The 13,162-nt window shown below is 42.3% G+C and overlaps 1 protein-coding gene across 13 annotated transcripts in view; it reads right to left on the bottom strand.

Annotated features, from left to right (window-relative positions):
• The window catches only part of HYDIN (HYDIN axonemal central pair apparatus protein), a 441,202-nt gene that overhangs the window by 61,677 nt on the left and 366,363 nt on the right, over positions 1 to 13,162 (bottom strand). For all 13 annotated transcript variants that reach the window (XM_042967954.1, XM_042967958.1, XM_042967953.1 and 10 more), the window contains 6 exons: positions 12,727 to 12,925; positions 10,036 to 10,135; positions 7,949 to 8,048; positions 5,685 to 5,853; positions 5,003 to 5,241; positions 3,012 to 3,123 (listed from right to left, as the gene is read on the bottom strand). In XM_042967954.1, coding sequence (XP_042823888.1) covers positions 3,012 to 3,123; positions 5,003 to 5,241; positions 5,685 to 5,853; positions 7,949 to 8,048; positions 10,036 to 10,135; positions 12,727 to 12,925 — 919 coding nt within the window. The remainder of the gene's footprint in view (positions 1 to 3,011; positions 3,124 to 5,002; positions 5,242 to 5,684; positions 5,854 to 7,948; positions 8,049 to 10,035; positions 10,136 to 12,726; positions 12,926 to 13,162) is intronic.

Below are 13,162 nucleotides of genomic sequence, written 5' to 3'. Positions count from 1 at the left end.
GCCTGCCATATTTTTACTTCCTTCTTGATGTTCCATAATTCTTTCATTTATTATTTATTTTGTGTTTAAAGAAATTCCTCCAGTCATTCTTTTAGGAGAGACCTGCTAAAAACAAATTATTTTACTTTTCCTTCATTTGAGAAAGCTTTAATTTTCCATTCATTTCTGAGGCATATGTTTGCTGGATATAAGATTCTGGCTTCACAATTATTTGCTTCCTGTGCTTGCAAAATGTTTTGCCACTTTCTTCTGGCCCCTATGATTTTTGATAAGAAAATCTGCTGTCGTTTAAATAGTTTCCCCCTATATGTAAGGTGTCATTCCTCTTTCACTGCTTTCAAGATTAAAAAAAAAAAAGAAAACTTATTTTTAAGTAATCTCTACACCCAACGTGGAGCTCAAACTCACAACCCCAAGATCAAGAGTTGCATGCTCTATCAACTGAGCCAGCCAGGAGTCCCTGCTTTCCAGATTCTTTTGTCTTTAGTTTTTAGAAGTTTGACTATGATGTGTGTTGGTATGGATTTATTTAGGTTTGTCCTATTTGGGATTTTCCCAGATACTTGAATCTACAGGCTTACATCTTCTGCTAAATTTGGGAAGTTTCAGTCATCATATCTTTGAGTACCTTTTCATCCCAACCCTACTTCTTTTCTCCTTCTGGAACTCTGATGAAAAGGATATTAGATTTTTTGTTATAATTCCACAAGTCCCTCAGGGTCTGTTCATTTTTTTTATTCATTAGACTCAAATAGGCTTTCAAAAGACTCAAAACAGAGTTTATTTTCTCTCTTGTTTAGACTGGGCAGAAAAATGGCCTCTCAAAGATGTCCACATCCTAATCCCTGGAACCTGTATATATATTACCTTACATGGGGGAAAACTCTGTTGATGATTAAGAACCTTGAGATGGGGAGAGTATCCTGTATTACCTTGGGACCAATGTAATCACAAGGGCCCTGAGATATGGAAGAAGTAGGTCTAACAGAGTTAGAAGGGGATGTGACTATGGAAGAGGCTGGAATCATGTGATGTGAGAAAGACTTGATCCATTATGGCTAGTTTTGAAGATGGAGGGAGAAAGTTATTAACCAAGAAAGGCAGGTGCCCTCTAGAAGCTGGAAAAGGTGAGGAAATGGATTCTCTTCCAAAATCTCCAGAAAAGAATACACCTTTGCAAACACCTTGATGTTAGCCCAGTGAGTCCTGTGTCAAGCTTCTGAAGTATACAGATAGTGTAAGGTAAAATTTGCATTGTCTTAAACCACTAAGTTTGAAGTAGTTTGTTTTGAGAGCAATAGCAAAGAGATATAATACAAAGAATTTCTATTGTTATGTCTTCAAGTTCACTGGGTCTTTCCTCTGTCCCCTCCATTCTATTGTTGAACCCACCAAATGAGTTTTAACTTCTGGTTATTTTTTCAGTTCCAAAGTTTCCATTAGGTTCCTTATGTCTTCTCTTCCTTTGCTAAGACTTAACCATGTTTTCATTTGTTCCAAGCATGTTTAGAGTTGCTCTTTGAAGCATTTTTATGTTGGCTGCTTTAACACCTTTGTCAGATAATTTTAACAGTCATTTCAGTGTTGGCATCTATTAGTTTGAGATCTTCCTAGTTTTTGATATGATGAGTGATTTTCAGTTGAAACCTGGGGAATTTTGGCTATCTGAGACTCTGGATCTTACTTAAATCTTCTGTTTGAGCTGGCATTCTCTGACACCACTCTTTCAGGGGAAGTGGGGCACTGGCTCATTACTGCCAGGTGGGGGTGGGGGTACAGATCTCTGACTCAGACTTCTCATAACTGCCAGAGAGGGGTGGCAATTCCCATTTCCCACTGGTCGTAGACAGATACCTCCTTGGTGGAGAGGGGTAGGAGTACCTTGCTACTGTTCTGCTGATGCTTTCGGGTAGGGAGGTCCATTGTGGGGCAGGGAGGGATGTATCATTACCACTGGGTTGGGGTGGAACAAGGCTCCCTAAGTGGTGTCTTTACAATAAAAGGTGGAGGTGGTAGGGGGTAATGAAAACTCTACCTCCCCACTGGACATTCTCAAACACAACTCTGGAAGAGGTTTGGGACATCTTATGACAGCCTGAATAAGGTATAATTCTAGGCTCCCCACTGGATTTTGCTAGCAGGGGTCAGATATGGCCACAGATTTTTCTGTTGTTTGACTATAATAGGTCTTTTTATTTTTTTTAATTAGGCTTCATGACCAGCATGGGGCCCAACACAGGGCTTGAACTCATGACTCTGAGATCAAGACCTGAGCTGAGATCAAGAGTCGGATGCTTAACCAACTAAGCCACCCAAGTGCTTCTGTAATAGAAAAGTTCTTATGAAAGTTTTCTGTGTTGCTGGGCTGCTCTTTTCCTGGCCCTTTGGCTAGTGGGAGCAGGCTTTTGTTGGAGCTTTTTTTGGTTTGTGTCTGTTGATGTTTCTGGGTTGCTGGCTCCTTTTGCACCCAGTTTTAGATATATGAAGTAAAAAGAAAACTCAGGGAACTCACCATTGTGATGCTTGTTAGGTCCCAAGGATCCTAGGTAGTCTTATTTTTTCTCCTCACCTTTTGGTCTCCTATGTTAGTTTTGTATACAATGTGCAGGGTTTTTAGTTGTACTTAGTTGGGCAGAATAAAGAAAAGTATGTTTATTTCATCTTATTAGAGAAGTCTTAAAATCTGCTTTTATTTAAGTCTGTCCACATGGGTTTCTGTTTTTTTTATTAACAAATGATTCTTGATTAAAATATACATGAAAAGCTGAAACTTAATTTTAAGGCAATAAGGAGCCAATGAGGGTTTTAAAACAAGAGAGGATATCCAAATTAAAAGTCAACACCTTGCCGTAAAATGAAAGTAATATTTCAATATAACTAGAATTCCTGCCACCGTGGGTTCATTCAAATCCCTCTAGCCTAGGGGGGTATTTGTTGCAAGAACTAGTCAGGAGAAAACTAGTTGGGAGGCAGGCTTACGGGGCTTCTGTGACAAGGAAAAGGGTGCTCACCTGGTTTGTGATGTTTATTTCTTTCTGAACAGTATCAGAGAGCTTGGTTGCTTTGGAAGGGCCAGTCTTGTAGAAGCTTTCCCGCGATCTTGCATGTCTAACATGGCTGGTTCTGATTAAAGAAGCAGGAGTACACCCTCAGGTTGGGGTGGTGACATTCAGTACCACTTGTCTGCTAATTGTAAGGTCCCTTGTCCTAAGAATGAAGGAGGCAGCCAAAGGAGAATCTGGGTGGGGGTGGGGGGTCAGCCTATTTATCATTAACCAACCTCACTGAATAATTATAAGAAAACTATATAGTAATTATACTTATTAACTATGATTCACAAGTACATGGACATTACTGCAAGAAAATAATAATTTTTAAATGTTTACTTGACTTCACTGGGAAGCAGTGTGTGAAAATTATTTACGGAAAATCATTTGTGGAAAAATCTTTTACTTGATCTTACTTAAAAAAAAAGAAATGTCAAATAGACTTAAATTCTGTCCCTTTTCTTCATATTTATAGTCATGGTGCTTTTAAAGTGAATTTATGCAATAGCTCAAATACAGGATTCTGGCTGCTGTTCACTTCTTTTGAAGCTAGTTTACCCATTAATTAGCTTGTCTAGATGCCAGTTAACCTACAATGTCAAATGTATTTGAGGTACAATCTTAGACTTTTGAGAGCTTTATATAATTTGAGCATTCACTTGCATAATGGCCAAAACAACAAAAGTTCAACCCCCTTTGAGTGTTTTGCGTTAAATTTGTACACACTTAAATGAAAAACAATTAAAATTAAAAACACTGTATGTTAACTAACTTGAATTTAAATAAAAAACAATTTAAAGAAAAATACAATTACATCATAATATCTGTCAAAGGTATTGAATTATTGTAAGATAAATGATAAAAAAATTAAGCTGAAATTAAATTTGGAAGAAAGAAAGTTTAAATAGCTTAACCCCAAATTTCTTAATACATTCAAGCTTAGCCAAAATGGAAAAACATATCTACAAAAATACAAAACAATTACAAACAGTGGATGTCTGATTTAAAACAATTACTTGTAAAGTCAATTTTAAATTAATTAATTAGGGGGTCAATTAATTAGTCAGGACAAAGTGCCTCAAAAATTGGTAAAACTATGCTTAATTTGCCAAAAAAGATGATCATCAAATAAAAGACAAAAGCACTCAGAAAGGTAAATTGTTTTAGTGAATTGGTTAAGAGCTGCCTTTTGAAGAATACAGACTTTCGCCGTTGGAACAGCTATTAAGTTAGCTCTTGTTATACCGGGTCTTCATGTGGAGAAGGTAAAAACAGTCCCAGGAGACTGAATGCCGCAGCACGCGTCTCTAGTCTACATTTCCAGGGTACCTTCTGCCATCCCCCACATGAAGCACAGCTATGATGTATTTTGATTTAGCTTGTGGTTATAATAGTCCCCCGACATCTTACAATAAAGAGGACACTGACTTACTGGGAGTCTTGTAGCACACACGAGAAGCACGAGGACAACAGACACAACCCCAAGGAGAAGACTTCACATCTGTTCAATTAAATTTACCTTAAATCTGACAGCAGTTAGAAAGCATATGAATCTGGAATCTGAGATGTGGGTTTAGAACTGAGATCTACTGGTGATTTCTTGCATAATCTTGGATGAGCCATTTCTAAATCTTAGTGACCTCAGCTCCACAAAAGGGGATTGGGTGAATTTAATGTCTTATTTATTTTTGAGGGAGACAGAGTGTGGGTGGGGGAGGGGCAGAAAGGGAGGGAGACACAGAATCTGAAGCAGGCTCCTGGTTCTGAGCTGTCAGCACAGAGACCTACAAACCATGCGATCATGACCTGAGCAGAAGTCAGATGCTTAACCGACTGAGCCACCCAGGCGCCCCGGGGATTGGGTGAATTTAGATGAAATATATGAAAGCTCTTTGTAAAATATAGTGTACTAATTAACCAGGGAATGGCATGAGTTAAGTGAATACTCATCTTACATTTTCTTTTGATGAATGGGGCTCTCCCCCATCAGCCTATAAAGGGCGTATCTGAAGTCAGTAACACCTTGATTTTCTATGGTGAAGGTGGTGCTTCTCCGAGCGCCACAGATCAAAGCTCCAAAGTTGATGATGGAGGAGGGGCTGATGTTGTATTTGGAGAACACTGCATTCACAGAAAACTTAATTGGGATGCTGGCAATGATTTCACCCCCTTCTGTGATGTTGGGCTCAATAATCTAGAAGGGAGGAAGAAGTGGGAAGATGTTAGCCATTATGCTCCAGAATTCCCATGACTACCTACTCCATTCTCTACTTTCATCATTGAAAGCCAATCTCATTTTTTTTTCATTCTCTTTTTATTATTGCAACAACAATGTTAGCGAAAACGTACCAGCCATGGACCAACAGGGACCGACTTTACCTACTCCTTCACTTTCCTGCTCTTGTTTTGCATTTGATGACTGAACTCAGCTCCTTTGGTGCTCCTCAAAGATCAGGGGCTACATTTCCTGTCTGGCACTCTAGATTCCTGATGACTTTGCACACCTCCCACCTGACCTACTCTTGCCTGCTAGCTAGGGACCAATCCCTAGAGCATGTATTAGATCACGTACTCTTCTTTCCAAAATGAGTCCCACAGTCCTGCCACCGAGTGAATCCTCCCTTTGAGCTGTTGTACCTGACAGCGCAGAATTGGCTGGTACTCAATCTTCACCTCCTTTTTTGCACGAAATGACACCTGGACATTTGTGGGCTTTTCCATTGTGGTCAGTGAGCCCTTTTTGGGTAGGACTGAGATCATGGAATTTACATTGGTTGCCAAAATCCCTAAGGAGTCCACAGAAAAGCTGAAAGATAAGAATAAAGGTCAGTTTAAGTCATTATGGGGAACCCATGATACTAGAGAGGAAATAGACTGTTGAGTGCCTGCCATGTCCCTGGCCCTGCTTAAGCATGGTGTCTAGAAGTGCCCACTGTGCTCTGTATGTTCTGACCACCCCTCCACAGCCAGGATAGATGAGGCCAGAGATTGGTGCATGAGGCAAAGACAGCCATCTGTAGCCTGAGGTCAAGAGGTGCCTTTGCAGAATATCTTTGCCCAACAGAGACGCTTGATGCTAGATAAGGATCAACTAAATGAATTCATCTCTCTGTCTCTCTGTCGTTCTTCCTCCCCTCTCTGTGACTGTATGCAGCACATACAGAGGGAACAGTGATGCAGAAGCCAGGGGATCTAAGGAAGGAGAGAAAGCAGGGGTAGAAGCCATTTAACAGGGACACTTGGAAAGGGAGGCAATGGCCCAATGGGGGTGAGGTACGAAGCCACAGAGAGCAGCTGGCTCATGAGAATGGCAGAGGGACTGGAGCAGAAGCAAGGAACTTAAGCTGAGGCAGGACACCTGGAGTTGTCATGGGGACCTCAACATCACCCCCATGCTCCAGGAGGCCTGGTGGCTCTACTGCTGCACACCTGGTACCTGAGTTTCCTCCCTTCTCCGCACAGCCTTCCGGTGAATTTTGATCACCTGTTCCATCCTGAAGGTGACCGTTCCACGTAACCTCAAAGAGCAGAGCTAACGCCCCAATGATAACCTACAACAAAACTCACCAACAGGCAAGACTCCATTCAGCGCTAATTCCAAGGGGACAGTGGCTTTCTTTTAGCTTTTATCTATATTTACATTTCAATTTATGAGTCTAGTAATGGTAGCCCTGAGGAAGGACCTCTCTCACATCACTGTTCTGTCAGCTGAAATGAAACTATCATGAATACACTGGATTCCTTCTAAGTCCGTGAGGGGGAAGTCCCTTTATCAACTGCAGTTTTTCTAGGGGGCAGGATAATTGTCCAGAGAATAGATTGTAGACTGGCCACAGGTGCTGGCACTGCCCCCAAGGTTTGTGTGACCCTCTGCCTGAGTGACCTTCTCCCTTCCCCAACCCAGTACCACCCTTTCCTCTCTGAGAAATCTCAGATTCAGTGTTTCTTTTTTTTATTTTTTTATTTTTTTTTTTTTATTTTTGAGAGAGAGACAGAGTGCAAGCAGGCAGGGACAGAGAAAGAGACACACGCAGAATCTGAAGCAGGCTCCAGGCTCTGTGCTGTCAGCACAGAGCCCGATGGGGGGCTCAAACCCATGAACCCATGAGATCATAACCTGAGTTGCAGTCTGAGGCTTAACCGGTGAAGCCACCAAGGTGCCCCTTGTGTTTCATTTTTAAAATTATTTATTTATTTATTTTTAAAAATTTGAATCCAAGTTAGTGTCATAATGATTTCAGGAACAGAATTTAGTGATTCATTACCTACGTATAACACCCAGTGCTCATCCCAAGTGTCCTCCTTAATGCCCCTGGCTCATTTAGCCCATCCCCCAGCCCAACCCTGCTCTAGCCACCCTCAGTTCTCTGCTGTTTAAGAATCTCTTATGGCTTTTCTCCTTCTCTGTTCTTATATTAGTTTTGCTTCCTCAAGAAAGAGCACAAGCTGGAGCTCTATTCTACCAGGCCACCATTTGGATTCCAGAACACAGTGGTTCTTAAAATTAAAAAAGAAAACTGGAAAAATCCCTTTCTTCACATGCAGTCTTAGGTGGAATGCTGCCTTATGAGACAGATAGGAGCCAGCTGAGGTCCCTATCTCCAGTCTCTCCCTCCACCCCCAGGACCTCCCCTCACCTTCACCCAACCTCTCCCTCTGAGTCTCCCTCCCACCCCTGGACCCCTGTGGCTCTGGGTGCATTCAGAGGACCCTGAAGGACCCCTGTAAAGCCACAGAGTTGAGAGCCTCTGCTCTCAGGAGCTGAAATCCCATTCGTTTGAAGCCTGAGTGAGGCTCAAAGCAGAGATGGTTTTTATGATTTCCCCAGTCAAGGTTTTTTTTGTATCTCCCAGACCGTGAGTGGATGGGGATGACCATGTGACCGACGGTTTTCAGGTTACCTGAACATGATCTCATATTTCCCACGGTTCTTCAGCTGCAGGGGCTGCTTCACCTCTTCCATGACCTTCACAATCCCGAAATCGAGGCCTCCTTCAGCTCCTGCAGAAGCCAAGGGCCAGGGTGGGGAGGATGAGTGGATGGCACAGGGGTGAGAAGCAGGGGAACTCCCTATTGAAGTTCACGTGGAAAATTCACGGCGACAAGTTCAGAGGATTTGTTTTCTGAAAACACTGTGGCTAAAAATACCTCGAGCAATTGAGTCTCAGCCAATAAACAATAGACACTGCTCTTGAGCCCAGTTCAAGTTGGGTGGCTCCCCCTGGTTTCCATCTTAGGACCACTGTCCTTCCTTTCATGCTTTCCACTAGCTAAAACTTCTGCTATTAAAATTTTTTTTTTTGCATCAAGTGTATAATATACATACTTAGAATATTACGTATAAATTTGTATTGTTTTACTTAGCATTGCATCATAAGCATGTCTCCACATAATTGAAAACCTCATAAATGTGATCTTGATGGCTATATGTATACCATGATAGGCTGTTCTATAACTTAAAATATTATTTCTATAATAATAATATTCCATTCTTAATAGACATTTAGGTTATTTCCAATCTTCCATTATTACAAATAATGCCGCAATAAGTATCTTTGTACATAAGACTAATGACATGTGGGTGCGCATGTGGCTCTTGTGTTCTACGCATCCTGCTGAGAAGGAGACCAGTCAGAAAAGGGAGAAATAATGGAGAACTGCATGCTAAAAGGGAGGGATCTAACCCGGGTGTTAGGGCAGTAGAATGGGCAGAATGATGCCCTGTGCCCCCGGAAGTTGTCCATGTCCTAATCCCCGGAATCTGTGAATATGCTAATTTACATGTCAAAGGAGAATTATGGATGGAATTAAGGTTGCTAATCATCTGACTTTAAAAAATAGAAAGGTTGTCCTGGATTCTCTGGGTGGGCCCAATGTAATCACAAGGACCCTTAAAGGAGACAGAAGTGGGAGAACTAGAGAGATGGTGGCGTGAGAAGGACCTGGCCCAACATTGCTGGCTCTGAAGATGGAGGAAAAGGACCATGCCCCAAGGGATGCAGACAGCTCCTAGAAGCTGGAAAAGGCAAGGAAATGGATTCTCCCTCAGAGCTTCCAGAAATGAGTGCAGCTCTGCCAACACCTTGATGTTAGCCCAGGTAGATCTGCTTTGGACTTCAGAACCACAGCACTGTAAGCTGATAAATTTGTGTCGATTTAAGCCACAATGTTTCTGGTAATTTGTTACAGCAGTGATAGAAAACTGTTGAAATTTTTAATTTAGGTTAGGTTTTAATTTAGGTTAACACAGGTTGGAAGAAGACAGGCACTTACTCTAAGATGACTGTTCAGAAAAAAGCTCTGCAAACTTTCTACTAATGGCCACCCCTCATCATCTCCCATTAGAGAAATTAAGATTCGTAGTAATGTTGCTAACATTATTCGGGGATTTGCATTACAATTGACTGAAATTCCACCCCCTCCCCAACATCCACTAGTCTTCCTCTACATAAGAAATATACTAAGCGATGAATCACGGGAAACTGCCCCCAAAACCAAGAGTACACTGTATACACTGTATGTTAGCCGACTTGACAATAAATTATACTTAAAAAAATACTTAATTTGAAAATAAAAAGAAACATACTGTACTATCAGAGAAAGACAAATACCATATGATTTCACTCATGTGGAATTTTAGAAACAAAACAGATGAATATATGGGAAGGGGGTGGGAAGAGAAGAGAGGGAAACAACCCACAAGAGAATGTTAATGATAGAGAACAAACCAAGAGTTGATGGAGGGAAGTGAGTGGGGGATGGGCTAGATGGATGATGGGTACTAAGGAGAGCACTTGTCGGGATGAGCACTGTGCATTGTATGTGTATGTAAGTGATAAATTACTGAATTCTACTCCTGAAACCAATATTGTACACTGTATATTGGTTAACTAAAATTTAAATTAAAAAAAAAAAAAAACAAACAAGAAATATACTGCACTGAAAGATGTGACTTCCAAACACCCATTCCTTGAAGGGGCTAACAGACCTTTGGGAAAGGTGATGTCCAAGGCAACGTCGTAAGACTCTGCGAAGACCATGATGTTTTCAATCTGAACAACACCAACAAGATTGTCTGCATCTAAAACCTGTTGGGGTAAGAGAAATTCTTGAGTAAAAGCAAGATCCACAGGATGCTTGGAGCTTGAACTATGTACCATGCAGTGGGAATGATGGAGAAGGAGGCATGGTGTAGAATATTTATAAGATGTATTTAGCTTTGGACTTCAGCGAGCATTTGGTATGATTAGTATACTCATAACATCCTCTGGGAAGTACCAGTGTAGACAATAAATATAAGAATGTGAAAAAGACCTGTATTTTTCATCTTGTCCACTTATGGGTTTTAAATATTTGCATGATTGCCACTACATTATTGAAGTTGGGGTTGTGAGTATACACTGCAGAAAAGTGCTCTTTGGAATATCTATCTATTTATTTATTTATTTATTTATTTATTTATTTATTTATTAGAGAGAGAGAGAGAGAGAGAGAGAGAGAGAGAGAGAGAACAGGGGAGAAGGGCAGAAGAACAGGGAGAGAGAGAATCTTAAGCAGGCTCCATGCCCAGCACAGAGCCCCAAGACTGGTGTTTAAAACATTGACCTGGGTGGTGCAGCCAGTTAAGCGTCTGACTCTTGATCTCAGCTCAGATCATTGTATCTCATGGTTCATGAGTTCGAGCCCCATATTGGGTTGTATACTGATGGTGCAGAGCCTGTTTGAGATTCTCTCTCCTTCTCTCTGCCCCTCCCCTGCCTGTGCTCTCTCTCTCTCTCTTTCTCTCTCTCTCAAAATAAAAAATAAACTTAAAAAATGCCGACTTTCATCGTCTGATATTCACACACTATAATTGTTGATTAAATGAATCTATCAGTATCTGTGTTCAGCTATCTTAAGGACTGTCATAGGTATGTGATAATAGAGATTAGATCCAGTGAGTGGACCCCAAAGTAGCAACAGGATTAACTCATGTAAATTACAGTTGGAAATATGAACTCAACCCAAGGAAGAATTAATAGTCAGACCTGTTCCAAGGAAAATCAGGCTGCTTTGAGTATTGGTAAGTTTTCTATTCCTACAAGTATTCAAAGAGAAGCTTGGATAATCCCTTGATTATCCTTGATTGTTGCAGAATTGATTCAAGCATCAAAAGTCAGTGGCATTCATTCATTCGTTAGTTCATTTTACAGATTCTACTGAGTACCTTCTCCGTAAGGCCTGTGCTAGACACTGGGGGCATGATGGGGTAGTGGAATGAATGGTGGCCATGTATTAACCCCTGGAACCCAGGAAGGTGACTTTATTTGGAAAAAGTCTTTGCAGATGTAATTGAGTTAAAGATCCTGAGGTGAGATCTTCCTGGATTATCTGGGTGGGCCCTATACCTAATGACAAATGTCCTTATAAGAGACAGAAGAAGAGGAAATGCAGATAGAAAAGGCCATGTGAAGACGGAGGCAGAGTTAGAGAGAGATGCAGCCACAAGCCCAGGAACACCTGGAGCCACCAGAAGCTGGACGAAGCAAGGAAGGATTCTTCCCCCAGAGTCTTCAGAGGGAGTATGACCCTGCAGACTCCTTGATTTCAGACTTCTGGCTTCCAGAACTGTGAGAGAATAGATGTGTGTTGTTTTAAGCCACTTAGTTTGTGGGCATTTGTTTACGTCAGCCCTTGGAAATGAATACAGATGATGAGCAAGTCAGGCAAGATCTTGCCCTGATGGAGTTCACATAAGAAAGTAGAGAAAGAAACAGGATATCTGAAAGGGGGAGATGCTCTGAAGGATAGAAGACAGGGCGAGTGATCGCACATAACAGGAGATTACCTTGATGCGGTGACTAGGGGAACCCAGTTGGAGCAGTGCTGTTTAGCGGACCTCAAGGAGCCTGGGGGTGACATTCTTGGCAGGGTTGCTGCAAGGCCAAAGGCCTGAGGCAGGAAAAAGCCAAGAGACCACATGATGGAGCCTATGAGTGAGAGCGAGGTTGGATACTGAGGCAGGCAGGGACTGAGAAGCAGGGGACCCTGAGCTCTATCCTCACTACAGCTAGAGCCAGCAGAGTGCTGCTGGAAGGAGAGGGGCCTGACCTGACTGACCCAGATGGGGAATGGGCCTCTGCCAAAGTCCAGGCGAGAGATGCTATAGACAGCCTGGGCGACGGTGGAAGCAGCAGTGAGGGCAGAGGAGCGGGCAGGTGGGAGGTATCCTGGGAGACAGAACTAGCAAGACTTGGAGGAGGACGGGGCCGGACACAGGCTGTCATGGAAAGGAGGGAATCAAAGATGGTTCCTAGGTGTCTGTTGGGAGCACCTGGGCGAAAGGTGATGTTTATGGAGACAGGGATCTAAGCAGCGACTGGGTTTGGGAGTGTGAAATCAGGAATCTCATGCTTACAAAGGGATAGTAACACCATCAGTCAGTCACTCACTCTGCATTGAATGAGTGCTCTGTTCCTGGCACCAGGAAATCAGCCACGAGTGAGACTGCCTTGATGGAGCTTACAACTGTGTGCAGAATGAGACACCGTGGGTTGATGGTTGTCAAGTGGGGATCAGTTGGGAGCACGTAAGAGGGAAACCTGGCTGTGGTTGTGTGTGGGTATGTGTATGTGTGTCTATCAGGGAACCCAATATGTACACATTTGATGACCAAGTCTGAAGATATGTGAAGCCTCACCTCCAACCGGATCACCCTCTTGATGTTGACAGGCTTGGAGGGCAGGAAGTGCACCTGAAGGCTGTACTCAGCCTTGGGGGGGATGGTCCCCTGCATGGTGGACACAGTGAAGTCATCGCCCAGGTGCTCCAGGCTGGTGACCCGCCAGGCCACGGGCAGGGGTGTGACGTTGCGGAGAAGAACTACCTTGGATTCTTTTCTGCAGGGACCAAAAGAAATTTTGTCAGTTTCAAATGATTCTGATTTATTATGGCGGGTCAGAAAAAGCACTTCTGGTTATTTCAATCATTGCTTAGTTCACTAACCAGTGTTTATCAGGTAATGGGACCTGGTGTTAACAATCAAGGAATGCAGGATACATATCATAACAATATTCTCTTCTAGTAGCCCCAGAAGTAAACATTCTATTTAGAATAATATGAAGCCAGTGAATGAG

This window comes from Panthera tigris, chromosome E2 (genome assembly GCF_018350195.1).
Source record: "Panthera tigris isolate Pti1 chromosome E2, P.tigris_Pti1_mat1.1, whole genome shotgun sequence".
Taxonomy (NCBI): domain Eukaryota; kingdom Metazoa; phylum Chordata; class Mammalia; order Carnivora; family Felidae; genus Panthera; species Panthera tigris.
Note: the sequence above shows the minus strand (reverse complement) of the source record. Positions and strands in the feature narration are given on the sequence as shown.